Below are 24099 nucleotides of genomic sequence, written 5' to 3' on the forward strand. Positions count from 1 at the left end.
TGGGCAACCAAAGGTCAAAGTTGGAGATCGTCCATGCAGCATCATCAACAGCACCTCCACTGAGATTAACTGCCAACTCAGTCCTGACAGCGGAGCACCAGTGGGCATCCCCTTACCCGTAAGTGTGAGAGTCAACAACCTTGGCACTGCCATCCTGTCCATGCCGAAAGAGTACGACCGCAGATTTGTAGTTCTTCCTGTGGTCGATTCTGTCTTTCCCTTGGTGGGCAGCACCACAGGCTACACGCGTCTCTTCATCTCTGGTTCTGGATTCTCGAATGGTTCAGTTACGGTAGCAAACATTCCATGCAATGTGATTTTCATGAACTACTCTCATGTGGTGTGCGATACCTCGCCATCTGCAACTCGCAGGGGAAACGTTGCAGTTTATGTCAACTCCATCTCTTCCTCATGCAGTTCTGATTGCACGTTTGAATATTCCAACTCCATCGCACCATACGTCTCTGCAGTGTCCCCTAACTCAGTTAGTGGAAATGCCTCTAATGTTGAGGTCACCGGCGGTGGATTTGGGAACAACTCTGACAATATAATGGTATCTGCAGCCAACATCCTGCTGGAAGTCACAGAAGTCACTGACAGCAACATCAAGGTTTTAGTTGGTGCCCTTCCTGCTGGCACGCATGTCTTACAGGTGGTGGTCATGAGCAAAGGTCTTGCCACCGGAGACGCCACCCTGACCAGCATAGCACAAGCCAGCGTCTACCCAACATCAGGCAGCATTGCTGGAGGAACCCCACTCTTGATCACAGGAAATGGCTTTGTGGCGGGAAATACAACTGTGAAACTCGCTAACTCCCTCTGCAGGATTTTAGATGTGACTCCAGACACGGTGAGGTGCATGACACCTCCTCATGCAGAGGGACAGGTGCAGGTGAACATTAAGGTTTTTGATGTTGAGTATCCACCTCAACTTTTCAACTACTCTAGAGGACAAACGCCAAACATCACCTCTGTCAGTCCCATAACAGGTACGACTGTGCATTCCATAATTTGTGCCATTTACTACGGAGTGCTGCAGTGATGTCGTATTTTTGTAGGCCAGCACAAAAGTTAGCATCACCCTTGTTTCCTTGACAAAAAACAAATAGGATTTTTCTATTGACTTTTTGATTATTGCATGAAATAAGTTCTGTGGCCAACAAAAGTTTGGATTCTTACACATTTTGTTCAAGATAATCTTGATTATTTCACAAATGAACAACTTTTTATGAAATTAAAGCCTAAGTACTATTGCCAGAGGTAAAAAGCTAAACATAGGCTATAAATGGTCAAATGACTTCAGCGTCATACACCAGCTTCCCAATTTTCTTTTGGGTCTTTATTTATAAAAAAAAAAAAAAAGTTGAGTTTACCTGTTTGGCATGTTAATGTTTAATGTCTCAAAAAAATAAAAAATAAATATTTTATGAAAGTATCTTGACCTTGTGTTCACCACAGACCTTATTTCAAGCTTTGAAACAAATACCCATTTAAAAAAAACCTTGACTTCATGATGATGGGACCAGAAGTGCTTCAAACTCGTATTTTTGTTGGCCAATACCTGGAAATGTCATCTCTACAGCACTCTATTGAACTACTGAATATAACAACACATCGTAGTATACTACAACGGACTTAATCCCTTCCTTGCAGGTCCGGTTGGAACAGAGATCACCGTCTCTGGTACTGGCTTTGGCACAGATGTAGCGCTCGTTTCCTTAGAGATCGGCGGCGTGGCTTGTAGCGTGACATCCGTCACAGATACACAGTTGCTTTGCACAGTTGGTGAACACGCTGGAGGAACTTTCCCAATCATGTTCCACCATCACGTCAAAGGTCATGCCTTGACCCAGTCTGTCTTCACCTATGAGCTGCTGCTGAGAGGGGTCACACCGAATGAGGGTAATCAAAAATACTTTCTCTAGGGTAAACGATTTGTTAATATGGACAGAATAAGGCAAAACTGACTTCCACTTAGAAGGAAATGTGCCTAGTTACATGAAAAGTGCTTATTTATAAGGAACACTTGTCATTATACAAAATATAGATATTTTAGTGCCTAGTCAAAACTAATAATTTTAACATTTTTTTTTAAAGGTGACTTGCACAAAAAAAGTAATAATTTAGCTTTCATGACAATTTTTACCTTCTCTGACCCTTACAATTAAACATTATATGTAAATGCCCCTTGTTAATGTGTTAATGCATTCGTGGGGACATCACAAAATCACAGATTTCTAATAAGGCATATACACTCCTTTTTAAAAGTTTGGGGCTGGTAAGTTTTTTTTTTTTTTTTTTTTTTTTTTATGTTTTTGAAAGTGGCACCAAGGCTGCATTTATTTAACCAAAAATACAATCATAAAAAAAAAAAGGATTATTGTGAAATATCATTACCATTGAAAATAGATATTTTCTATTTTAATATATGTTAAAATATATGTATTACTCCAGTTTTCAGTATCAATTTGTCCTTCAAAAATCATTCTAATATGCTGATGTTTTTTTTAAGGATTACTTAAATGTCTTTACTGCTGCATTTGATCAATTTAATCTATCCTTGCTCAGTATTAATTAAAAAAAATAAAAATAAATTCTAAAAGTATTTTAAAAGTAATTTCTTAACAAACAAACAAATAAAATGAAATAATCTTAGTGATCCCAAACATTTGAATGGTATTTTAAATTTACGGTACTTGAACATAAAAGAACAAGGAAAACACTTAATATACTTTGTTGACGGTGTCAATCAAACTTCTTCGTCACCTTTATCTGTTACATTTATCTGAAAACATGTTGGTTGTGTGACATGCCCTCATCATGGAAAAACAAACATGAATTTTCATGAATATGAATTGTATTTTGTGTAGTGAATTATTTGCTGCCAAGAGCATCAGTCCAATCAATCAAAATTCAAAAGACGATTAGAAACAAAAATAGATTTTCAAAACACAAAGCCAACTGAAAATTTTTTTTTATGCATTTACAAGATTGTGAATCTTCCTGTTCAGCCTATCAAGTAAATGTTAGCATACTGTCGGGCCCATTAATTTCATATACAGATATTATTAATAAATATCAAAGTTTGATTTTAGGGACACTTTTGTTTTGTCTGATGAAAAATCTGTGTTCCGAAGCAAAACTAGATGGGAACCACTGTCACACAGTGCCTTTTCATACTTGCTCTCATATTAACACAAAATTACAGAGTGATAAGACACTACAGGATACCTTTGCTCTGTCTTGCTGTAGGAAGCTACGCCGGAGGAGCTGTTGTTACCATTCAAGGCTCTGGATTTGACCCAAACATCACCAGAGTCCTTATCTGTAACACAGATTGTAAAGTGCAACTACAGAACTCAACATCTACCCAGCTGAACTGCGAGGTCCCACCCAGCAATGGCATGTATCAGTGTAAAAGCATTACGTATGTGTCTAGAAATGTTCAGTTAGCATAACATAGCTTAAACCATCAAAGTAAGTATTTCTATGTCTGAACTCCCAGTACAAAGTTTTGCAATAGCAAAACACACCAGGAATGCTTAACTGACAGAAGTCAGTCACTGAGAGACAATGACAAATGTGACAGCTCAGAAACAGGTCACAGATGAATAGAGCTGAAATAAAGACTGTCATTCTGCTTGCTGACAACTGTCGTCTCTTGCAGGAAGTGAAGCAGAGCGGGCCTGCACAGTCATAGTGATGAATGGAGGTGACGCCGTCAACCTCACGAACAGCTATACTTACAGATCCTCTCTGACCCCTGTTATCACCAACGTTACACCACGCAGAGGAGGAACCGCTGGAGGCACCAGACTCACGATTACCGGCTCAGGTTTCAGGTGCAGAACAGACCAGAATTACACTGTGGCTGATTGTCCTTCAATCAGGCTTAGATATAGTGTTCATTGTTCACAGTGACATTAATCTTAGTAAACATAACATTTATATGTATTGTAAAGCCAATATCAGTGTATTTTGGTATTATTTATATGCTATTGTAATTTTATTAAAATTGTGAATTAGCTTTTATTTTTATTTAATTTAAATTTAATTTACTATTTAAATTAAATTAAATTAATTTATTTTTATTTCAGTTTGTTTTTATTTATTTCCAGTTAGTAATTTTAAAGCTTCAACCAAAACTTATTTCAGTTAGTTGACAAAGCAACATTTCTATTTTTTATTTAGTTTAAAAGGTTAGTTCACCCAAATCTAAGACTTTAGTTCATCTTCTGAACACATATGAAGATATTTTTAATGAAATCTGAGAGATTTCTGTCCCTCCATTGAAAGTCTATTCAGCAAAAACTCAAGACACTTCAAATCATCCATAAAGAGATTGTAAAAGAAATCTATATGAAATGAGCAGTTTAATAAAAGTCTTAAGAGACACGATCGCTTTATATGATGAACTTTATATTATTTATATAATTTTTCTCTTACATTATATTATTGCTTGAGTAGTGAACATATAAATTTGGTAAATGAAAGCTCAAGCATGGTTGTTTTATGTGCTTGAAAAAATATTTTTTATTTTAGTTAACGATAATAACCCTGGTCAATACAAGTTTTTAAACAATAATTTGCCCTTTAAACATTTATTCACCTTCATGTCATTCCAAACCTGTAACACAAAAAGAGACGTTAAGCATAATATCAGAGCAGCTATTCACAAACATTCACTTTCAATGTTGACCAGGTGCTGTCAAGCACAAAAAGTACCATAAGTATTGTAATTTGTACACTATATCTCAAATCTACTAAAGTCTAATGAAGATGAAGAAATGATGACAGAATGCTTCTTAAAGTCTCAATTTCACTGTTTTTTTCTCTTCCCCATCTCACCTGTAGCTCAAATGTCAATGAAGTCACTGTCACAATCGCAGGGTCTGTCTGTGATGTCCAGTCAGCTAGTGAGTCGCAAATCATTTGTGTGACCAACTCTCAGCCCAGATCCCAAGAAACTAAAGTGCGAGTCCAGCTGGGGAACAGAGGAATTGCCAGAATGGTAACATCAAATGTGACATAAATATATTTAACCTTCTTTAACAGCACAGTGACAAACTAAATACTTATTTATTCTCATTATACATATATTATTAAATAACAGCAAAGTTATAAAACATTTATTGTGATTATTTACATTTACACTCACTGCCAGGAATGTCTCCTTTCTCTCAGAATAATGCTACCTTCTTCTACATTGATGTATGGTCATCTCCATATACATGGGGTGGTCTCTCCCCTCCTGAGGAGGGCACATTTGCTGTAATCACTCCTGGCCAGACCATCCTCCTGGACACCAGCACCCCAGTGCTTAAGATGCTCCTTATCCAGGGTATGCTCATTTAAATTAATACTGCCTTTATTAAACAAAGCCTTGGTACTACACTTACACTCAATTCTGTTCTGTGAACGTCTCTTTTCTGTTAAGGTGGGCGACTGATTTTTGATGAGGCAGATATTGAGCTGCAGGCAGAGAATATTCTAATTACAGATGGTGGAGCGCTGCAGATCGGAACAGAGGAGGCACCCTTCCAGCATAAGGCCATCATCACACTGCATGGACACCTGCGTTCTATAGAACTTCCTGTCTATGGCACCAAAACCCTGGCTGTCAGAGAAGGGGTGTTGGATCTGCATGGTATTCATAAACAAACACTATGAAGTTGAACAACAACACTATGCAGTTTAAATAAATTTTTAGTGAATTATATTTATATTAAATATTTATAAATATAAATGCATACAAGAAGAAGAAGAAGAAATATATAATATATATATATATATATATATATATATATATATATATATATATATATATATATATATATATATATATATATATATAATATATATATATATATAATATATAATATATATTATATCATCTTAAATAAATAAACATAAATACAGCATTGATTTCTTTTTTAAAAATAAACTTTATTCAGCAAGGATGCATTAAATGGACCAAAAAGGACAGTAAATACAATTATAATGTTACAAAAGATTTGTATCTAAAATCAAGGGTTTTCCAACTCTCTCTCTCTCCCTCTCTTTCTATATGTGTGTGTATATGTATATATATATATATATATATATATATATATATATATATATATATATATATATATATATATATATTTATATATATATATATATATATATATATATATGTGTGTGTGTGTTTTGTGAAATATGAATTTGTAGAAGTGCTAATGAGATTGGAGAGCCTGCTTTCCAGTGAACACACTAAAAAGATTCTTACTGACCCCAAACTTTTGAATGGTGTAAATATTAAATATTCTGAAAAATCCATAACCATAAACATTAAACAGATGTACCTGATACTATAATTTATTATTATTATTACTTTAGTGTTTGTAAATTGACTAAAATAACAGAAACCTCAGAGATACTGGAAAATTTGCATCTAAAAGACCACAAGGTCAGAAACACAATCCCTAGAAAATGAAGTAATCCTCACAAATATAGATATGACCTACATAACATTCCCAGAAGGCTCAGTTAAGTCAGAAAGCCCCTTTGGTGGGCTTCACAGAAGTGCTAAATTTCCCTGATACAAACACCATAGTGCGTAATCACTGCCCTGCAGTAAGAGGTTTTGTTCAGGGCTTAACTACAATCCTGCTTCTCCAGGAATCCCTGTCCCAATGCCGTGGACTCGCCTTTCTCAGACTGCACAAAATGGCTCCAACACGCTGACACTGATGGATGCCGTCACCTGGAAGACCGGCGACGAAATTGTCATCGCTTCCACGGGGCATAGGTATTGATGCACCACCCAAACCTACAGCGAAACTCGGTTTCGGGTTGATTTAATTGAAGCCACTGATATGGAAGTTGTTTTTGAAACAAAAAGCATCTTGAATTGCACTACTTGAAAAAATATGCATTGCATTAACCGTGCTTGTTTTTAATGCATTGTATTTTTAGGGCTTGCATTTTTATGGGCTGAAATTCAACAAGGTTGTATATTTAAGCTGTGAATATTTCCATTCAAAACATTTCAAACACATTTTCATTGTTAAAAATGCAATAATCCATATTCATCTTTCAGATTTCACTTCCAAAATATTATTTCTGTTTAAAAATACAACCTATAATATTCAGCAGGCAATTTTCGGTCCATTTTATTTCGCTTCCACAAATTCAGTGGTTCAAATTTCAACATTTCACATCCGGGAACTGCAGGAAAAGCAGTAGAGTACCAAGCATAATCTTCATCTGCTGTTAGTCGACCTCTCCAGCAGGTGGTGCAAGCGCATGTTGATGAAGAGCAGAGCAACAGTTAGAGCAAGTCATTAATTTCATTCATTAAAATGGATTTACATTAATGGAGCTAGTGGTAAGTGCATGTGTGATGATTATCAGGGCCACTATATATGCAGAAAAGCTGATAAAGACACAAAAGTTGTTTATATTTAATTGAATGTCTTCACTGTTACTTTCCCTGACATAGTGCGCAAAGTTTGACGCTAAGCGTTTCCCAGTGTAATATTGGCATAAAGTTGCCTTAACATTGGACGGTCGATATTTGCAAATTTAGGGAATTCTCTAAAGTTACACACGACATTTCTAACTTCAATAGCATATGAAAAGAATTGTTCATGTAGGTGTGATGCGCAACTTTTAGACTTATAATAAATGTAAGCTTATGCAGTAGTAAAAAATTAGCAATTTTTTTGTTTTTTTTATTAAATATAAAAAATCTAAAAGGTGAGCATTATGCTTGACACCTACACGAGCACATTACACAGGGTTCCCACGCGCCTTGAAAGTACTTGAAAGAACATGGATTTCAGACACATGAATTCAAGGCCTGGAAAGTACTTAAACAAATTTTGGTCCTTGAAAGTGCTTGAATTAAATTTGAAATAAATTTTGTGAAAAATTATTATAAGATGCCCCTCTTAGTCCTAGTATATTTGTTTTGGAAAATTATTTTACAATCAGTTTCCGAGTGTTTTCCATTGCAGTACTTCCCCTTGCTTGTTATTAGGCGGGGTTTGGACATTTGAGCTGAGACACTTGCTGTGTCCAAAATGAACATCTTATAGGGATGTGCGATTTTGATCCTGGACAATAAAAAATGTGTCCACAATCTGCTTTTGAAGAAATGTTGTATCGTGCTATATCGCTTTCTGTCAGTTGCAGTCCTGGCGACGTCTCAACATACTGTGTAGTACAAAAAGCGACATACATTCACATCACATGTTAACAAAGCGGTAGAGTTATACTCACGGAACACTGCAGTTATTCACAATCATAAAAGTTTATTATTTGCATGTGTTTTAAAGCCTTGCCGGTTAAACATTTTATCTGCGTGCTCGTCTAACACAGGCTTTTCTGAGCCGAAGCGCGCACACTCTAAAACCCTGTCAAACACTGCATTTGCTGGACAAAGTTATCATTCCCATTTTATTCTGCTAATACTGTCACACTACACACAAGGTTTACACCATCAGTTAAGTGTAAAGTTAAACAGTTGAGAGAAAATCGAATCCCTGTCAAAATATTAAACGCGCGCAAGAGTCTTAAAGGGACAGACAACAAATACTGCGACTTGTCCTTAAAGGGTAGTTCAACCAAAAATGAAAATTCTTTCACTCTAAAGTTGATCAAAACCTGTATTAATTTGTCTTGTGCTAAACACAAAAGAACATATTTTGAAGAATGTGGGTAACCAAACATTTGCTAGTACCCACTGACATCCATAGTATTTTCTTTCCTACTGTGGAACTCACTGGGGACCAGCTGTTTGGTTACCCACATTCTTCAAAAAAAAAAAAAAAAAAACACTTGTATGATCAACAGAAGAAATGTATTTGAGTTTTAAACAACTTCTACAGTGAGTAAATAATGACAGAATTTCCTTTTTTATACAGTAGCTTTAACAAGAAATTCATAAGAATTGTGATATATAAATTACAATTCAGATTTTTTTTTCTCATAATTGCAAGCTTATATATGATGTTTTATTAACAAAGTTTGGGAGGAGCAAGTTCAGATAATTAACCTAATTAGCACAGGTGGAGAGCATTCAGTTAACCATTTAGGGATGCTCATTTCGGTTAAATTTCTCGACCGACAACCGACGCTCGTTATCCGATTATTAACCGTTAACTGATAAGATTGTAATATTGTATAGCCTAGCTATATGATGATAATATGACATATATAGGCTATGACATTAAATAAAAAATACAATTAACGAGTGTCTGTGTCTTCCACGGGTTTATTTTAACATGCAAACAGCAGCATAGAACAGATAAACAACAGAACCTGGATTTACATTATCAAATTGTCACGCACCTGCAGCGTTTCTGACAACAGAAAAAAATAATTTAAATAAAAGGCATAAAATAAATAGGCCTACACTAAATATTTTTCACTTAAATGTTTAACAAATTAAGATGACAAAGCAAAAACACGGTGAAGCCATTGAAGCTTTGAACAACCGGTATTTTAGACATTTTTTCCGTCAAATAAAAATTGCAGGCCTACCTCAAGGATTGTTATTGTTATGACCACGGACGGTGCACGTGTGCATACCGAACGCGTCTTTCCGCACTCATGGGCAAAGGAGTTTCTTTGAAAGGCTCGCGCACGAGACTAAGTGGAATGTGGGAAATGAAGTATACCATGGCCCTAAATTGTAATGGACTGGAGCTCACGGTTCACATCGAGAGAAATGGGAACGCGGGGGCACCGCAATGCGACCGACAAAAGGCACTTTCACTTTCGTGATCAAAGTGCATGCCACTGATAAGCTTTGTAAATGCAGTATTACAGTAGCTATACACATACCAATTAAACGCGCAGGTCTCCTCTCGTGCTCCTCCCCACTGTCGCCGGTCGAGGCAATAATTTTCGTTTCGCTTTTAGATATCTCTTTTATATATGCCATCAATGCTTTTAACTTTCTAGATACCGAACTCAAAACAGTCCATAAACTACAAATCCTCACGAAAACTTCCGTCAAGCCAGCTCGCGCGTCAATCTGAGAGATCAGCCTCTTACCTTGAAGTGTCAAATTTCTTGGTTTCTGAATGGACGGTTTAGCTTGATTGACAAACGCTAACGTTCGGCCATGATTTATATACCATCGACCTGTCCTAAAACGTTAGCACGCTGTGATCGATTGCTTGGAGATCGCGTGTTTCTCTGTTCGAGAGCGCATTTCCTCTTCTTCACATCTGCGACAAAACAGTTGATTATTTATGAACGAAAGCTCACAGAAACGTGAAAATGGTCTCATTTGAAAGAAAATATCCTAAGCTAAAAGATGATATATTGTGACTGATTGAAGCAGCCCTTATCAAAAGTGCGGGGGTCTAATTCTGTCTTTTCAAAACTGCGGGGGTCCTGACCCCCCCTGTCCCCCGTGCCAACGGCGCGCCTGACCCTTTCTATCGAAATGGTCAGTACTTCTTTTCGCTTGCTTCATTTTGCTTGTTGCTTAGCGAAATATGTCTGGCACGTGTGAAACGCCCCGCGAGTTATAGGTATATATATAGAGAGGTACATATAGCATATTTTTCTTTAACCATGCAGCAAAGAGCAAAAAAAATAAAAAAATAAAAAAAAGTTTAACTGATAGTATTAATCGGTTAAAATTCTTACTTTCGGTTAACGGTTAAACGGTCAATGTGAGCATCCCTACAACCATTGTCAAGAGGTATAAATTCATCAGACTTACCTCTGTTCATCTGAGAGTTTATAATTTGTTACAATTATATAGCGCTTTTTTGGGTACTGAAAGCACTTTACATATAGTAGGGGGAATCTCCTCAACCACCACCAATGTGCAGCATCCACCTGCAATTTATCAGCATCCCTCCTCCACCCCAACTCCTCACTTCTAGTTCTATCTACTTTTACCACACCGGGGGGAGTACTCTGGGTTCGGGCCACAATTTCGAGCTTGAAGCCCTCTCCCCGGACAGCACACCAAATACGCATAACTTTACTCTATTTAATTATATTGATATGTGAACTCGTGAACTATAATATATTGTATATATTCTCACTTAAGTCCACAATTACGATCCATATAATCCTTTTTTTTCCACTCAATTGCAAAATGTATTTTTATAATATTCTTTCTATATTATAATGTTTTTACTCATAAATTCATAAAAAAAATGAAAACCAAAACAAGTATAGAATAATTAACATTAGGGATAAGAAAGCTGCAAACAGTTTTAATATATTTCCAAAATGAATGTACGAATGATTCTGTTCCTCTTCCGGGTTAAAATGGATACAAATGCAATAGGATAATTAAAATGTTAAGTACTGCAAGAGGTCTTTCATGATGCTCCATATGTAATGTGAATTTGATAGGTGCTTGATAAAAAATAAACGGTGCTTGAAAAAGTCCTTGAAATTGCTTGAATGTGGTGTTCATGAAAGAGTGGGAACCCTGATTACAGTTTATGACTGTTAGTCATTATCTTCAAATAATATTGAAGCTAGAAATGTGTACACCAATGTCGTATGTAACTTCAGAGACGGTCCATAAATTTGTAAATATGGACCATGCAATGTCAAGCCAACTTTATGCCAGTATTTCACTGGGAAAGACTTACTATCAAACTTTATACGTTACGTCCATATTCTGATTCCACCTGCTTGCCTGTAGCCTATATAGTATAGTATAGGTGCAAATTCGGTGGTCTTTTATATCACTGTATTTAGTCTATAAAGATAAGTTAAAGGTGCTAAAGAGGATGTTTTGTTTTATACATTTTTTGCAATATTACTTGTCTTTACTAACTGATAAAAGACTATTTATTACGTGCACTGAAAGGAATAATATTAATATACATCATCTGTGCACGAGGTAGGGCCTTAAAAACATCATCGCGTAAACGATTGGCCATCTGGCTTGTCAATCACTGCCATGACGTTCCTCTTGCGAGATTACGTTCCTTGGGAAAGACGTGCGTAGCTGTGCGCTCCAATAACTTTTCATACTTTACAGGCGCCGCATGCAATGTTTTTGTCAGGAGACAGGAATAACAACTGCAGATTATGAGTTACCTGCGGTGAGTCCGACATAATGAATCCACTAACACAACACAGCAAATGCCGGTGGTAAACACTCGTGTTCCAATACTTTGTTTTGGGAGGCGTTCCCTAGAAATGAGCTGTGAAGGAGGGGGTTGTTCTTATGCATGCGCTCAAAAACTCACTAACAGTCTTTGGTTTCTCAGTCGACGAAAAGATCCTCTTTAGCACCTTTAAGCGTTCTATACGTCCCGACAGCAAGGGAATCCTGGAGTATGATGTATTGAGGGAAACCCCAGTACTGCAGCACAGCTGGATATAAAGTTAAGGAAAGTTATATGTCTATCTCAGATTTAACATTTGAACTGTGCATCAGCATCGGGGAATAACGTTATAATCTTGTTCACTGTAGAGAAAGCTTAGATAGAGGCTACACAGGGAAAGTAACAGTGAAGACATTGAATTAAATGTAAACACAACTTTTATGTCTTTATCAACATTTCTGCATATATAGTGGCCCTGATTAATCATCACACATGCACTTACCCTAGCTCCATTAATGTAAATCCATTTTAATGAATGAAATTAATGACTTATAACTGTTGCTCTGCTCTTCATCAACACACGCTTGCACCACCTGCTGGAGAGGTCGACTAACAGCAGATGAAGATTATGCTTGGTACTCTACTGCTATTCCTGAAGTTCCCGGATGTGAAATGTTGAAATCCACTGAATGTGTGGATGCAAAATAAAATGTACAGAAAATTGCCTGCTGAATATTATTGGTTGTATTTTTAAACAGAATGAATATTTTGGAAGTGAAATCTGAAAGATGAATATGTATTATTGCATTTTTAACAATGAAAATGCGTGTGAACTGTTTTGAATTGAAATATTCACAGCTTAAATATACAACCATGTTGAATTTCAGCCCATAAAAATGCAAGCCCTAAAAATACAATGCATTGAAATACGAGCACGGTTAATGCAACGCATATTTTTTCAAGTAGTGCAATTCAAGATACTTTTTGTTTCAAAAACATACTGCATTATTTTACTTCCATTCACTGACTTGCTACAGAAACTGAACTACATCAGTGTAGGAACAAGGGCCAAGGAAATGAAAAATGGTGCAATTGTTCTCTATAAAATGGTCCCAAATTAATTAATTTCACTTAAAAAAAGAAAAAGAAAAAAAAAAGTATAAATATTTTTTGCATTTTTAGGTGATATCATTCTATTTGTTTTAGGGGTAAAAAAACTAAATTAAAAAACTTACTGTTTAAATTGTTCTTGCCCAAATTGAATATGATAAATGCTATAAAATATGCTAATAATGATTCTAAAAAATATATAAGTTGTCAGTGCTAATGATAATAATAAGAAATATGTTTTGTCTGAATTTACAGACACAGTCAGCGTGAGAATGAGTTGATGAGAATTGCCTCAGTTTCAGCTGACGGTAGGACCCTCACTCTGACCGAACCACTGAGATACACTCATCTGGGTGTGTCTGTTACGCTGCCTGATGGAACAGTTTTTGAAGCGAGAGCAGAGGTCGGCCTTCTAACCAGAAACATTGTTGTCCGTGGATCCAACAACATGGAGTGGAACGATCAGATTGCAGCTTGCCCTGCTGGATTCAACACAGGTTTGGATGTTACTTCTTCAGCTGTGGATGGAAAGACAGACAGCTGAAAGTTTTTTCTATCAAATTTTATGAATGCTTTTGCTTACAGGGGAATTTGCCACCCAGACTTGTTTCCAGGGTAGGTTTGGAGAAGAAGTAGGAAGTGACCAGTTTGGTGGCTGCATCATGTTCCACGCACCACAACCAAACCAAAATCTGGCAATTGGCAGAATTGAATATGTTGAGGTAAACATTAATTTTGTTTCAAAAACATTTGTTTCAAAACTCTTGGAGACCTTTAAGAGTAATTATTATCCATTAAATTCAATCATGCATTACGTTTGTCATTGTCCTCCTTCAGCTTTTCAATGTTGGACAAGCATTCCGTCTGGGACGCTACCCAATCCACTGGCATCTAATGGGTGATGTTAAGTTTAAGTCGTATGTGCGTGGATGTGGCATTCACCAGTCCTACAACCGTGCCGTCACCATCCACAACACCCATAACCTGCTGGTGGAGCGTAATGTCATCTACAATATCATGGGCGGAGCCTTCTTTATTGAGGACGGCATTGAGACTGGCAACATCCTGCAGTACAACCTGGCGGTATTTGTAAAACAGAGCACCAGTTTGCTAAATGACGATGTAACTCCAGCTGCATTTTGGGTCACCAACCCTAATAATACCATTAGGCACAATGCTGCGGCTGGTGGGACGCACTTCGGCTTCTGGTACCGCATGCACGATCATCCTGACGGCCCTTCATATAACGCCAACATCTGTCAGAAGAGAGTACCTCTGGGACAGTTCTTCAACAATACGGTGCATTCGCAGGGCTGGTTTGGCTTGTGGATCTTCCAAGAGTTTTTCCCCATGCGTTCTGGCAGCTGCGGCTACTCAACACCAGTGCCAGCAGTCTTCCGCCGCTTCACTTCCTGGAACAACGAGAAAGGTGCAGAGTGGGTAAATGTAGGAGCAGTTCAGTTCAGCGAGTTCCTAATGGTCAATAATGAGAAGGCAGGAGTGGAGGCCAAGAGGATCATCCAGCCGTATGTCAGCGGTTGGGGACTGGATGGAGGGGCGGCAGTGGTCAACAGCACCATGGTGGGTCACGTGGATGAGCTGGGGTTGGGGAGTGACTACTGCACAGCTCGTGGTGTTGTCCTGCCCCTGGATGATGGTATGAGCGTCATCAACACCAAGTTTGTGAACTTCGACCGTCCATCTTGTGCTGCAGTCGGGGTGGCAGAAATAGTTGGAACCTGTATATTCCGCTGTGGAGGCTGGAGCGCGAGGTTCAGTGGGATCCAGTACTATCAGTCGCCCAACAAGGCCTGGTTCAGATGGGAGCATGAGGTGGCGCTAGTAGATACTGATGGGTCCTTGACAGGTATAGAAACATGTGTATCTATATATTATAGTATATAGATACATGATAACTTAAAAAAAAACAATATCTTAATGGATATGTAGGTTTATCGGCATGGTAAAATTCAAATTTTATATTGACAAAGCAACGGTTACTTAAAGAAAAAGAAAACAAAAGCAAATAATGAATATCAATATTTTATATTTCTGAAAAGGCAACATTAGCTACAAGGTGGTACCAAGGAATAACCTGCTCGACCCAAGACGCTGCTTTCCGGGAACAGAATGGAGTGTTGGCGTCCCTGCTGCAGTGTGTGACAACACTATTAACTTCCACCGCATGGTCGTCAACAATCCCTCACCGCCTTCACTTCAAGCTAAAGATGTGATTCTGACCAACTCATATGGTAGGGTGAAATAATCTGTGTAAAAATGTGTGCGCATATGTTAGACATGTTTCTATACAATTGACTCTTTCTGTATGTTCTGGGAATGTTAGTAAAAAATCTTAAATCTTTTTCCGTTTGCAAGATGTGCATGTTTACATAGGAAAAACGTGAATGAGTGAAAAAAAATTCTGCAGTGTGTACAGAACCACACTGAACAATTTTAAGATGCATCAGAGATGTTTCTTTCTTCTATATGTGCGACACAGGGAAAGCGGTACAAGACTCGATTCATTCATGTTGCCAGATACTACAAAAAAAGCAAACAAGAACAAGCCCAAAATAAACCGAAATAAATCCAAATGCTTTATGCTGAAAATAAGACCAAAATATCATGACCCGCACCTGTTCACTTTAATAACTCTGTAAACTCAATCGCTGGATGAGCCAAGCTTAAACAACAAGCCCAAAAATGCTTATAGCCTAATATGTGGCTAAGGCAACACTGTGAAGCACTCTATGAAGCAGCCTTTACAAGCATAAACAAAACACTATGCCTCCGTCGACTGTGCTTTAGTTAAATGTTGAGTCTTTTGTCGCTGTAATATTTGGTCGGAATAGCATAGACCAAACATGTGAGAGACCAGAACTTTGATATGGTTACCACGGTGTCAGTTTCGGGAGTGAGTCGTGTTCCGTACACACATGAAACGATAATTTAGGGGACTCTTTCCTATTCCATACACTAACATTGGGGAGCATTCTTTGTTTGTTGGGTTGAAGTGAGCTGTAATGATTAGAAAGCCTCTTGGTTGGCATAGTAACTCTCAATGTCTCACCTCTTTTTAGGAACATGTGTGCTTCCTTTCGTCAAAAAACTTGTGACCCACACACTTGGCTGGATGGCATTGCTGCCCACAGGCCAAACCTATAACTGGTACTTTGATGGTGCTTCCCAAATCACCAACATCTCATACAATGGAATGGTCTACGGTTTTCGGGTAAAGTATGCACATTACTAAGTAATTCAATGTGCATTCAAACGAAAAGTAATTTTTTTTTTTTTTTTTTTGCATGACAGCCTGGTTAATGAAAAATATGCCTTTAATTATGTTCCATTCAATTAAGATTAGTATTAAGCATGTTATTTTTTCCCTCTCTTTCTCCATGACAGCCAGAAAATTATATAATCATGAATCACAACCTAACTCAGACACCTGACCGCTTCCGCATTATAGATGACAGGAATGGTTCTTCTCAGCCCCTGAACCCCACTGCAAATGTAAATGGGGACTGGTACTTCAACCAGTCATCCAGAAACCTCTATTACATGGGTAAAACTACTCATCTATTCACCCAAGACATCTATGCTATCTTTGTATTTAAAAAGGACATATACAGTATCAAGCTCAAAGCTGCTCAGTACTGTGCAAAGAATTAAAGATTTTGAGTGTTGCATCTACAGTGTCTGGAAGAGACCGTCTGACTACCCGGAGAAGGAGGAACAGTGTGGACCGCTCAACTGTAGACAGATCGTTGGACTTTAGAGTGTATCAGTGTTACTATCCCAACTGTATCTCTCCATCTGTTCCTGTAGTCACTCCAATTAACACATCCAACACAAACGGCCGCAGACCTGCAAACTATGTGTATGTTACCAAACACACACGGCATTTTTTAATATAACGATAATAATCTCTCTTCTATAATAATAATATATTAAATCTGTTTAGTTTAACTAATGAAACATATCCTGTTGGGTTTAGTCTCTGGTCAAATACATCATTTTGGCGGTCAAGCTCAGAGAACAACTTCAGTGTGCCACAAGAAGGCTCTGATGTGGTCATTCCAGTTGGTAAGCATCTCTAATGTCACAAATTCCAAGCAAAGACAGAAAGAAAAGACTATTCAGCATTATGATATGCCATTTTCATTGAAGTGCCCCTGTTATGCTTTTTTGGATATTACCTTTAATGTAGTGTGTATAGATGTTTGTGAATGTAAAAGGTCTGCAAAGTTTCAAAAGATGAAAGTGGACAGTTAATGGAGTTGTTGTCTAGTAAAAGAAAGAACTGATTCTGAACCGTCTGAAATGCTTGAAACTACATAAGTTTGTAACAAAATTGGATAATGCCAGCCTGTGGTCTTTATTGGCTGCACGTGAACAACATCTACGTTGACCCTCAAACACGGTAGTTGAAGCTGAGGCTTAGAGTTGGTTTTGTGTTGAGAAGGCACCATTTTCTTTGCTGCGAATTTGCTTGCACTTCCAAACAATGGGAACTCAGTGATACAAACAGTAATGACAGTGTCAGTTTTACCAAATCAATTTGAGACTATCTATACAAATATTGAGGAAGCCTCTGGAGCTAAAATTCAGATATGGTAATAGACTGTATATAATCACAATAGATTGAGCCATCTGACCAATTAGAACAGACTAGACACTCGGAAAGGAGGGTTTTAATGAGACCGAATTCTTTAATTTTTGACCTTGGATGCATGTATACCTATTGTAGGAGACCTCCAAAACAAATAGCATAATGGGGGCACTTTAAACCCATAATGGCCCAAAATAATTAAAAATGTCCCATTCTGTCTCAAAGGCATTTGGATGGTTGTGGATGTTGTAGTCCCCTCCCTGAACAAGCTGAAAATAGTTGGAGTTCTGGAGATTCCAGACACAAACAATGGCACCTCCTCCAGCAGTGTTTCTCAGTATAATAACATTGTTCTGAATGCCACATACATCTCCATTCAAGTAAGCACATAACTACATTCAAATTGAATCTTACTGCTATAGGCATTTTAGAATTATTGCACCAAAACACAACCAGATTCTTCCTGTGTGCTAATTTCACTTCCTATCTGTACATGTTCATTCAATCAGGGTGGACGTTTGATTGCTGGGTGGCCTGATGAACCCTTCAGAGGTCAACTACAGATCATACTGAGAGGAAGCCATTCCACACCAGACTGGCTATTAACATCAGGACCAAACCAAGGGTCCAAAGTTCTAGGTAAATCAACATCAATAAAAATCTCATTATTGATAATTGATCTGCATCAGAGACATTCCTGTCAGTCATTCGCCAACTTAAAAGTGTTGATTTGAGTGGAAACATTGTCTTCAAGGTGTGTTTGGATCTCTTGACCTTTATGGTATGCCACACAACGTGTATCACACTAAGCTGGCTAGCACATCCCAGGCAGGAAACAGCACTCTCTTTCTACAGGAATCTGTGGACTGGAAGGTCAGAAGCTTTTTTAAAAATGATAAATAAACAAACAAACAAACAAACAAACAAAAAAGAACAGAGATCTTAAAAGAATTAATTCAACCTTTTTTGTGTGATTTGGTGATGCCGTTTAGATTCTAAGCTGCATTTGTGCTCTGAAACATAACACTCTTTGATTACCTCCAGGTTGGGGAGAAGATCCTGCTGTCCACCACCAGCTATGACCCTTGGCAGACAGAAATCCGCACCATCACTGCAATCTCAGATTATGGCCGCACACTGACTCTGGACCAGCCTTTATCATACACACACATCGGTTAGTCCCCTAGATTATAGATAATACCATTATAACGTAAATAGGCATTCTGCTGTATCTAAAAGCTGTTAAAAATATGTACACAAATATACAGTCATGTGAAAAAGAAAGTACACCCTTTTGAATTCTGTTTTGTATCAGGACATAATAAATAATCATATGGTCTTTAGCAGGTCTTAAACTTAGGTAAACACAACCCCAGATGAACAACAACACATAATATTACACCATGTCATTATTTATTTTACAAAAATAAAGCCAAATCTTTATTAGTCTCTAACATCATTTTGGAGGAATTTTGACCCACTATTCTTTACAACATTGCTTCAGTTCATTGAGGTTTGTGGGCATTTGTTTGTGCACACCTCTCTTGAGATCCCGCCACAGTATGTGTGCTTAGGATCATTTTCCTGTTATGTGACCCATGATGCAGAGGAGTTCATGGTCGACTCAATGACTACCCAAAAGACATTGTTCCAGAAGTCTTGTGGTTTGTTCAGATGCAACTTTGCAAACCTAAACCATGTTGTCATGTTCTTTTTTAGAGAGAAGAGGCATTCTCCTGGCAACCCTTTCAAGCTATACTTGTTCAGTCTTTTTCTATTTGTGTTGTCATGAACTTTAACAATTTCCTGTAGAGTCTGAGATGTAGCTCTTGGGTTTTTTGCAGTTTCTTTGAGCAGTGAGTGCACAGTCTGACCTTGTGGTGAATTTGCTTGGATGTCCACTCCTAAAAAGATTGTCAAATGTCTTGAATGTTTTCCACTTGTGAATAATCTTCCTTAGTGTAGAATGATGGACTTCAAATTGTTTGAAAATGGCCTTGGAACCCTTCCTAGATTGATGGGCAGCTACAATTGCTTCTCTAAGATCATTGCTGATGTCTTTGCTCCTTAGCATTGTGTTAACAAACACCTGAATGATCAAGACCAGCAAACTGCCAAAATGTCTGCTTTTACAGAGTTGGTCATGCTTGCTGATGATCAATTAATCAAGGGCATTTGATTAGCATTGCCTGTGGCCTCTCCATTTTGGCCTAGTTTTTGTTAAATACACCATGACACTGTGTAATATGTCATGTGTTGTTATTCATCTGAGGTTGTATTTACCTAATTTAAAACCTACCAAGGACCAGATGCTTTTTTTTTTTTTTTTGTATGTCCTGATGCGTAATATGCATACCAACGTAAGTTTTTTTTTGGGTGTGCACACATTTTCTTTTCTCATCTGCTACGTGAAACCAAAGAAATCAAAAGGGTGTTCTTTTTTTCACATGACTGTAAATCTATTAATGATTATTTGTAATATTTTATTAACAGTAGTGTCACTTATTCCTATGATGGCAAAGCTGAATTTTAAGCAGCAATTTCATCAGTCTTCATTCTAATATTCTGATTTGGTGCTCAAGAAACATTTCTCAGTGTTAAAAAACAGCTGTGCTGCTTAATTTTGTGTGGAAACAATGATAAATTTTTACATACAGAAATACATAAAGTAACATTATAAATGCTTTACTGTCACTTTTGATTAATTTAATGAATTCTTGCTCAATACGTTTTGTTTTTTTTTTCTTTTTTTTTAAATACAATTAATTAATATTAAATGTATTTGGTCATATAGGGGAGAGCTACAGTGTGCCAGGTACTTCAAGAAGTTATCAGCTTGCAGGCAATGTGGCTTTACTGACCAGAAACATCAAGATCATTGGTCAGGAGTATCCAGAGATGTTCACACAGTCTTATGGAGCCAGAGTGCTGGTGGGGAGCTTCTCTAGTGGAGGGATCGATTACAGAGGTATAATCTTTATAAAATACTCACGCTGGGGCCTTATTCATGAAACACAATTAGGACGAATAACATGCAAAACCACTCTTACATAAATTGCTGCATTCAATTAAATGGTACATTTTGTGTATAAATGTATATATGATTTAATCATGGATATGATTTTAATTACCTAGAAGATGAGAGAAAGCAGTAATGAAAATAGTAATGTTTTGTAGTTTTTATAAAAAAATAATAATAATCTTCAATAAATAAATGTTCATAGAAGCTCATGCCAAAATTATATTTCTGTATTTGCATATAATATTACTTGCTAATCAAACCTTTTCAGCACAGTGTAAGTGACAAAAAATCCCTAAAGCTGATGATAACTTGTCTCACAGGACAAGCTCAGATCAGAAATGTTCAGTTCTACCACACCGGGCAGGAGGGATGGAACGACCTGTCAGACCCACGTTACTCTCTGGTGTTTTTTAACCTGGGAAGGGTGAGAGAAGAAAGTCTTGATACAGTAGATGTCCATTCTTATCACACATGTTCCTTTCAACTACTTACAGTCAAAATATTTTTAGGTGGTTGGTGAGTCTTACATCAAAGGATGTGCTTTTCATGATGGCTTTGCTCCTGCTATTGGTGTTTTCGGAACAGACGGACTGAGTATCGATGACAATGTGATCCATCACACTGTTGGAGAAGGTGCAGATTCAATGGCTATTATATAACAAAACAAAGCGTAATCACTATAGAGTTTGGTAATATGATTTAGCACTTTTCTATTCTGCAATTTTTATTCCAATTTCCCAGGAATCAAAATCTGGGGTGACAGTAATGCCGTCCGGAGGAACTTAGTTACCCTGACACTGTGGCCTGGATCGTACAATGGCAGAGCAGAGGAATTCAACTTTGAATGGAATGCAGCCATTGAGGTAACCCTTAAAGAAACGTACTGTGATCGGATGCTAGTACCATGGTACTGTTCTATAACATGGTACAGAATGATTACCATATTCATTTTCCATGGTATCTTGATGGCATTCCACAGTACATGAATGCTATGGTACATGTTCAGTAAACATGATATTAATAGGTAAATGTAAAAAAAATCCATGGTATTACTGGCTGAATAGATTAGTGCTTGATAAAGAACTGATGTATTACTGCTAATGTTTTAGGTGAGTGAGGCAACCAATGCAGTTCTTCAAGGGAATATCGTTGCTGGCTATGAACGAGTGGGATTCCGAATTGATGGTGAACCATGCCCAGGTATAGAAGCCAATAATTTTCAAGAATAAAACACAAGAAATATTAAAATAAAAACAAATCGATTGTTTAAATGGTAACACTTTACAATAAGGTTTCATTAGTTAACATTAGTTAATGTATTAACTAACATGAAGTAACAATGAACAAAACATTTGTTAACAAACACAACTTTTGATTTTAATAATGTAAAATGTTGAAATTAACATTAATTTACATAAGTAAATGCTGTAGAATTATTATTCATTCTTAATTCATGTTAAACAGTAGTTAACTAATGAACTTATTGAAAGCGTTTTAAGTGAACTTGGGCATCACAACATTATAATTTACAGTAGGAAAAATGAATATTATTTTGAGTTTTGCTACAGATTACATTTTACAATGTTATTAAATTATTCTTTTTTTTTTCAGATTTACTTTAAGTGAGTAAAGTGAGCAAAGATCAACCACATTTAAGAATAGGGGAAATGAGAAAACACACATACACTAACATTCAAAAGTTAGGTATCGGTATGATTTTAAATGTTTTTAAAGAAGTTTCGTCTGCTCACCAAGGCTGCATTTATTTAATAAAAAAATACAGTAAAAACAGTAATATTGTGAAATATTATTAAAATTTAAAATAACTGTTTTATATTAGAATATATTTTGGCAAAGCTGAATTTTCAGCATCATTAGTCCAGTCTTCAATGTCACATGATCCTTCAGAAAGTATTCTAATCTGCTGATTCTGATCTGCTCAAGAAACATTTCTTATTATTTTCAATGCTGAAAACAGTTGTGTACTTTTTTCAGGATTCCTTGATGAATAGCAAGTTCAAAAGAACAACATTTATCTGAAATACAAAGGTTTTGTAACATTATACACTACTGTTTGGGGTCAGTAAGAATTTTTATTTATTTATTTTTTTAAAGAACTTAAAGGAATACTTTTATTCAGCAAGGATGCATTAAATCAATCAAAAGACATTATAATGTTACAAAAGATTATATTTCAAATAAATGCTGTTCTTTTGAACTTTCTATTCATCAAAGAATCTTGAAAAAAAAGAAAAATTTACACAAATATTTTGTACAACTGTACACAATAAATGTTTGAGCAGCAAATCAGAATGATTTCTGAAGGATCATGTGACACTGAAGACAATGAAGAATTTAAAATATTTTCAAAGAGAAAATAGTTATTTTAATTTGTAATAATATTTCACAATATTACTGTTTTTACTGTATTTTATTAATTAAATAAATGCAGCCTTGGTGAGCAGATGAGACTTCTTTGAAAAACATAAAAAATCTTACCAATCCCACACTTTGGTAGTGTATGGTAATGTGTATATATATATCAATCGAAATAATCGTCAATTTATAGGCTGATAACTGATATAATATTGATATACTGTGCATTCCTAATATTTATGCAAATATTTACTAATTTATTTGATGTTTCCAACAATATTTCAAAAGGATCTCCAAATTCAGTGGCTCAGTGGAGTCAGAATGAGGCACATGGCGGTCTGTACGGACTCTACATGAATAAAGATGGACTTGCTGGATGCTCTCAAATCCAGGGCTTCACTGTCTGGAGGAGCTTTGACTTTGGCATTTATGTTCAAGTATGATAAATGATCTGAAAACTTCCTATTATAATACCCTACAGTAATAGCAAAGCCAAGTGTTTTATTGGTCAGATAAATTGTTAATTTCTAGTCATACAATAATCTGGTGAGCATTAATGTTTTCCTCTCTTCACTTCCAGGTATCCATGAACGTGTTAGTTTCTAACGTGAGCCTGATTGATAATGGAATGGGTTTCATGCCTCTAATCTATGGTCCTCCCTCACTCAGCCACACATACTCTGACAAAATAGTCCGTGTACAGGTGAGGACACACTAAATGTCTTTTCAGTCAAAATTAAAGGGCAATTCACGATTCACAGACAGACGGCAAACAGATACTTCGTCAGATTTTTTTCGGGTCAGTGTGTTACCCCTGTCAGTGTTGGTCGGCTCTCGTTTTCGCCAATTGAACATTTTGAATCAGCATTTGTAGGGTCTTGGAATGTCTGAGAAGT

General features: G+C 36.8%; 1 protein-coding gene across 1 annotated transcript in view; it reads left to right on the forward strand.

The window, feature by feature from the left end:
- pkhd1l1.1 (PKHD1 like 1, tandem duplicate 1) overlaps positions 1–24099 on the forward strand; it is a 65551-nt gene that overhangs the window by 26489 nt on the left and 14963 nt on the right. Inside the window, exons 38-64 of the mRNA XM_067411072.1 lie at positions 14–989; positions 1654–1902; positions 3253–3402; positions 3668–3842; positions 4855–5011; positions 5185–5341; positions 5438–5647; positions 6664–6793; positions 13449–13690; positions 13779–13915; positions 14031–15060; positions 15254–15445; positions 16274–16425; positions 16599–16758; positions 16890–17073; positions 17191–17279; positions 18031–18185; positions 18315–18444; positions 18560–18678; positions 18850–18979; positions 20600–20773; positions 21148–21251; positions 21337–21460; positions 21569–21690; positions 21937–22027; positions 23492–23640; positions 23784–23906. Of these exons, the coding sequence (XP_067267173.1) occupies positions 14–989; positions 1654–1902; positions 3253–3402; positions 3668–3842; positions 4855–5011; positions 5185–5341; positions 5438–5647; positions 6664–6793; positions 13449–13690; positions 13779–13915; positions 14031–15060; positions 15254–15445; positions 16274–16425; positions 16599–16758; positions 16890–17073; positions 17191–17279; positions 18031–18185; positions 18315–18444; positions 18560–18678; positions 18850–18979; positions 20600–20773; positions 21148–21251; positions 21337–21460; positions 21569–21690; positions 21937–22027; positions 23492–23640; positions 23784–23906 (5811 nt within the window). The remainder of the gene's footprint in view (positions 1–13; positions 990–1653; positions 1903–3252; positions 3403–3667; positions 3843–4854; positions 5012–5184; positions 5342–5437; positions 5648–6663; positions 6794–13448; positions 13691–13778; positions 13916–14030; positions 15061–15253; positions 15446–16273; positions 16426–16598; positions 16759–16889; positions 17074–17190; positions 17280–18030; positions 18186–18314; positions 18445–18559; positions 18679–18849; positions 18980–20599; positions 20774–21147; positions 21252–21336; positions 21461–21568; positions 21691–21936; positions 22028–23491; positions 23641–23783; positions 23907–24099) is intronic.

Source organism: Chanodichthys erythropterus, chromosome 15 (assembly GCF_024489055.1).
Source record: "Chanodichthys erythropterus isolate Z2021 chromosome 15, ASM2448905v1, whole genome shotgun sequence".
Taxonomy (NCBI): domain Eukaryota; kingdom Metazoa; phylum Chordata; class Actinopteri; order Cypriniformes; family Xenocyprididae; genus Chanodichthys; species Chanodichthys erythropterus.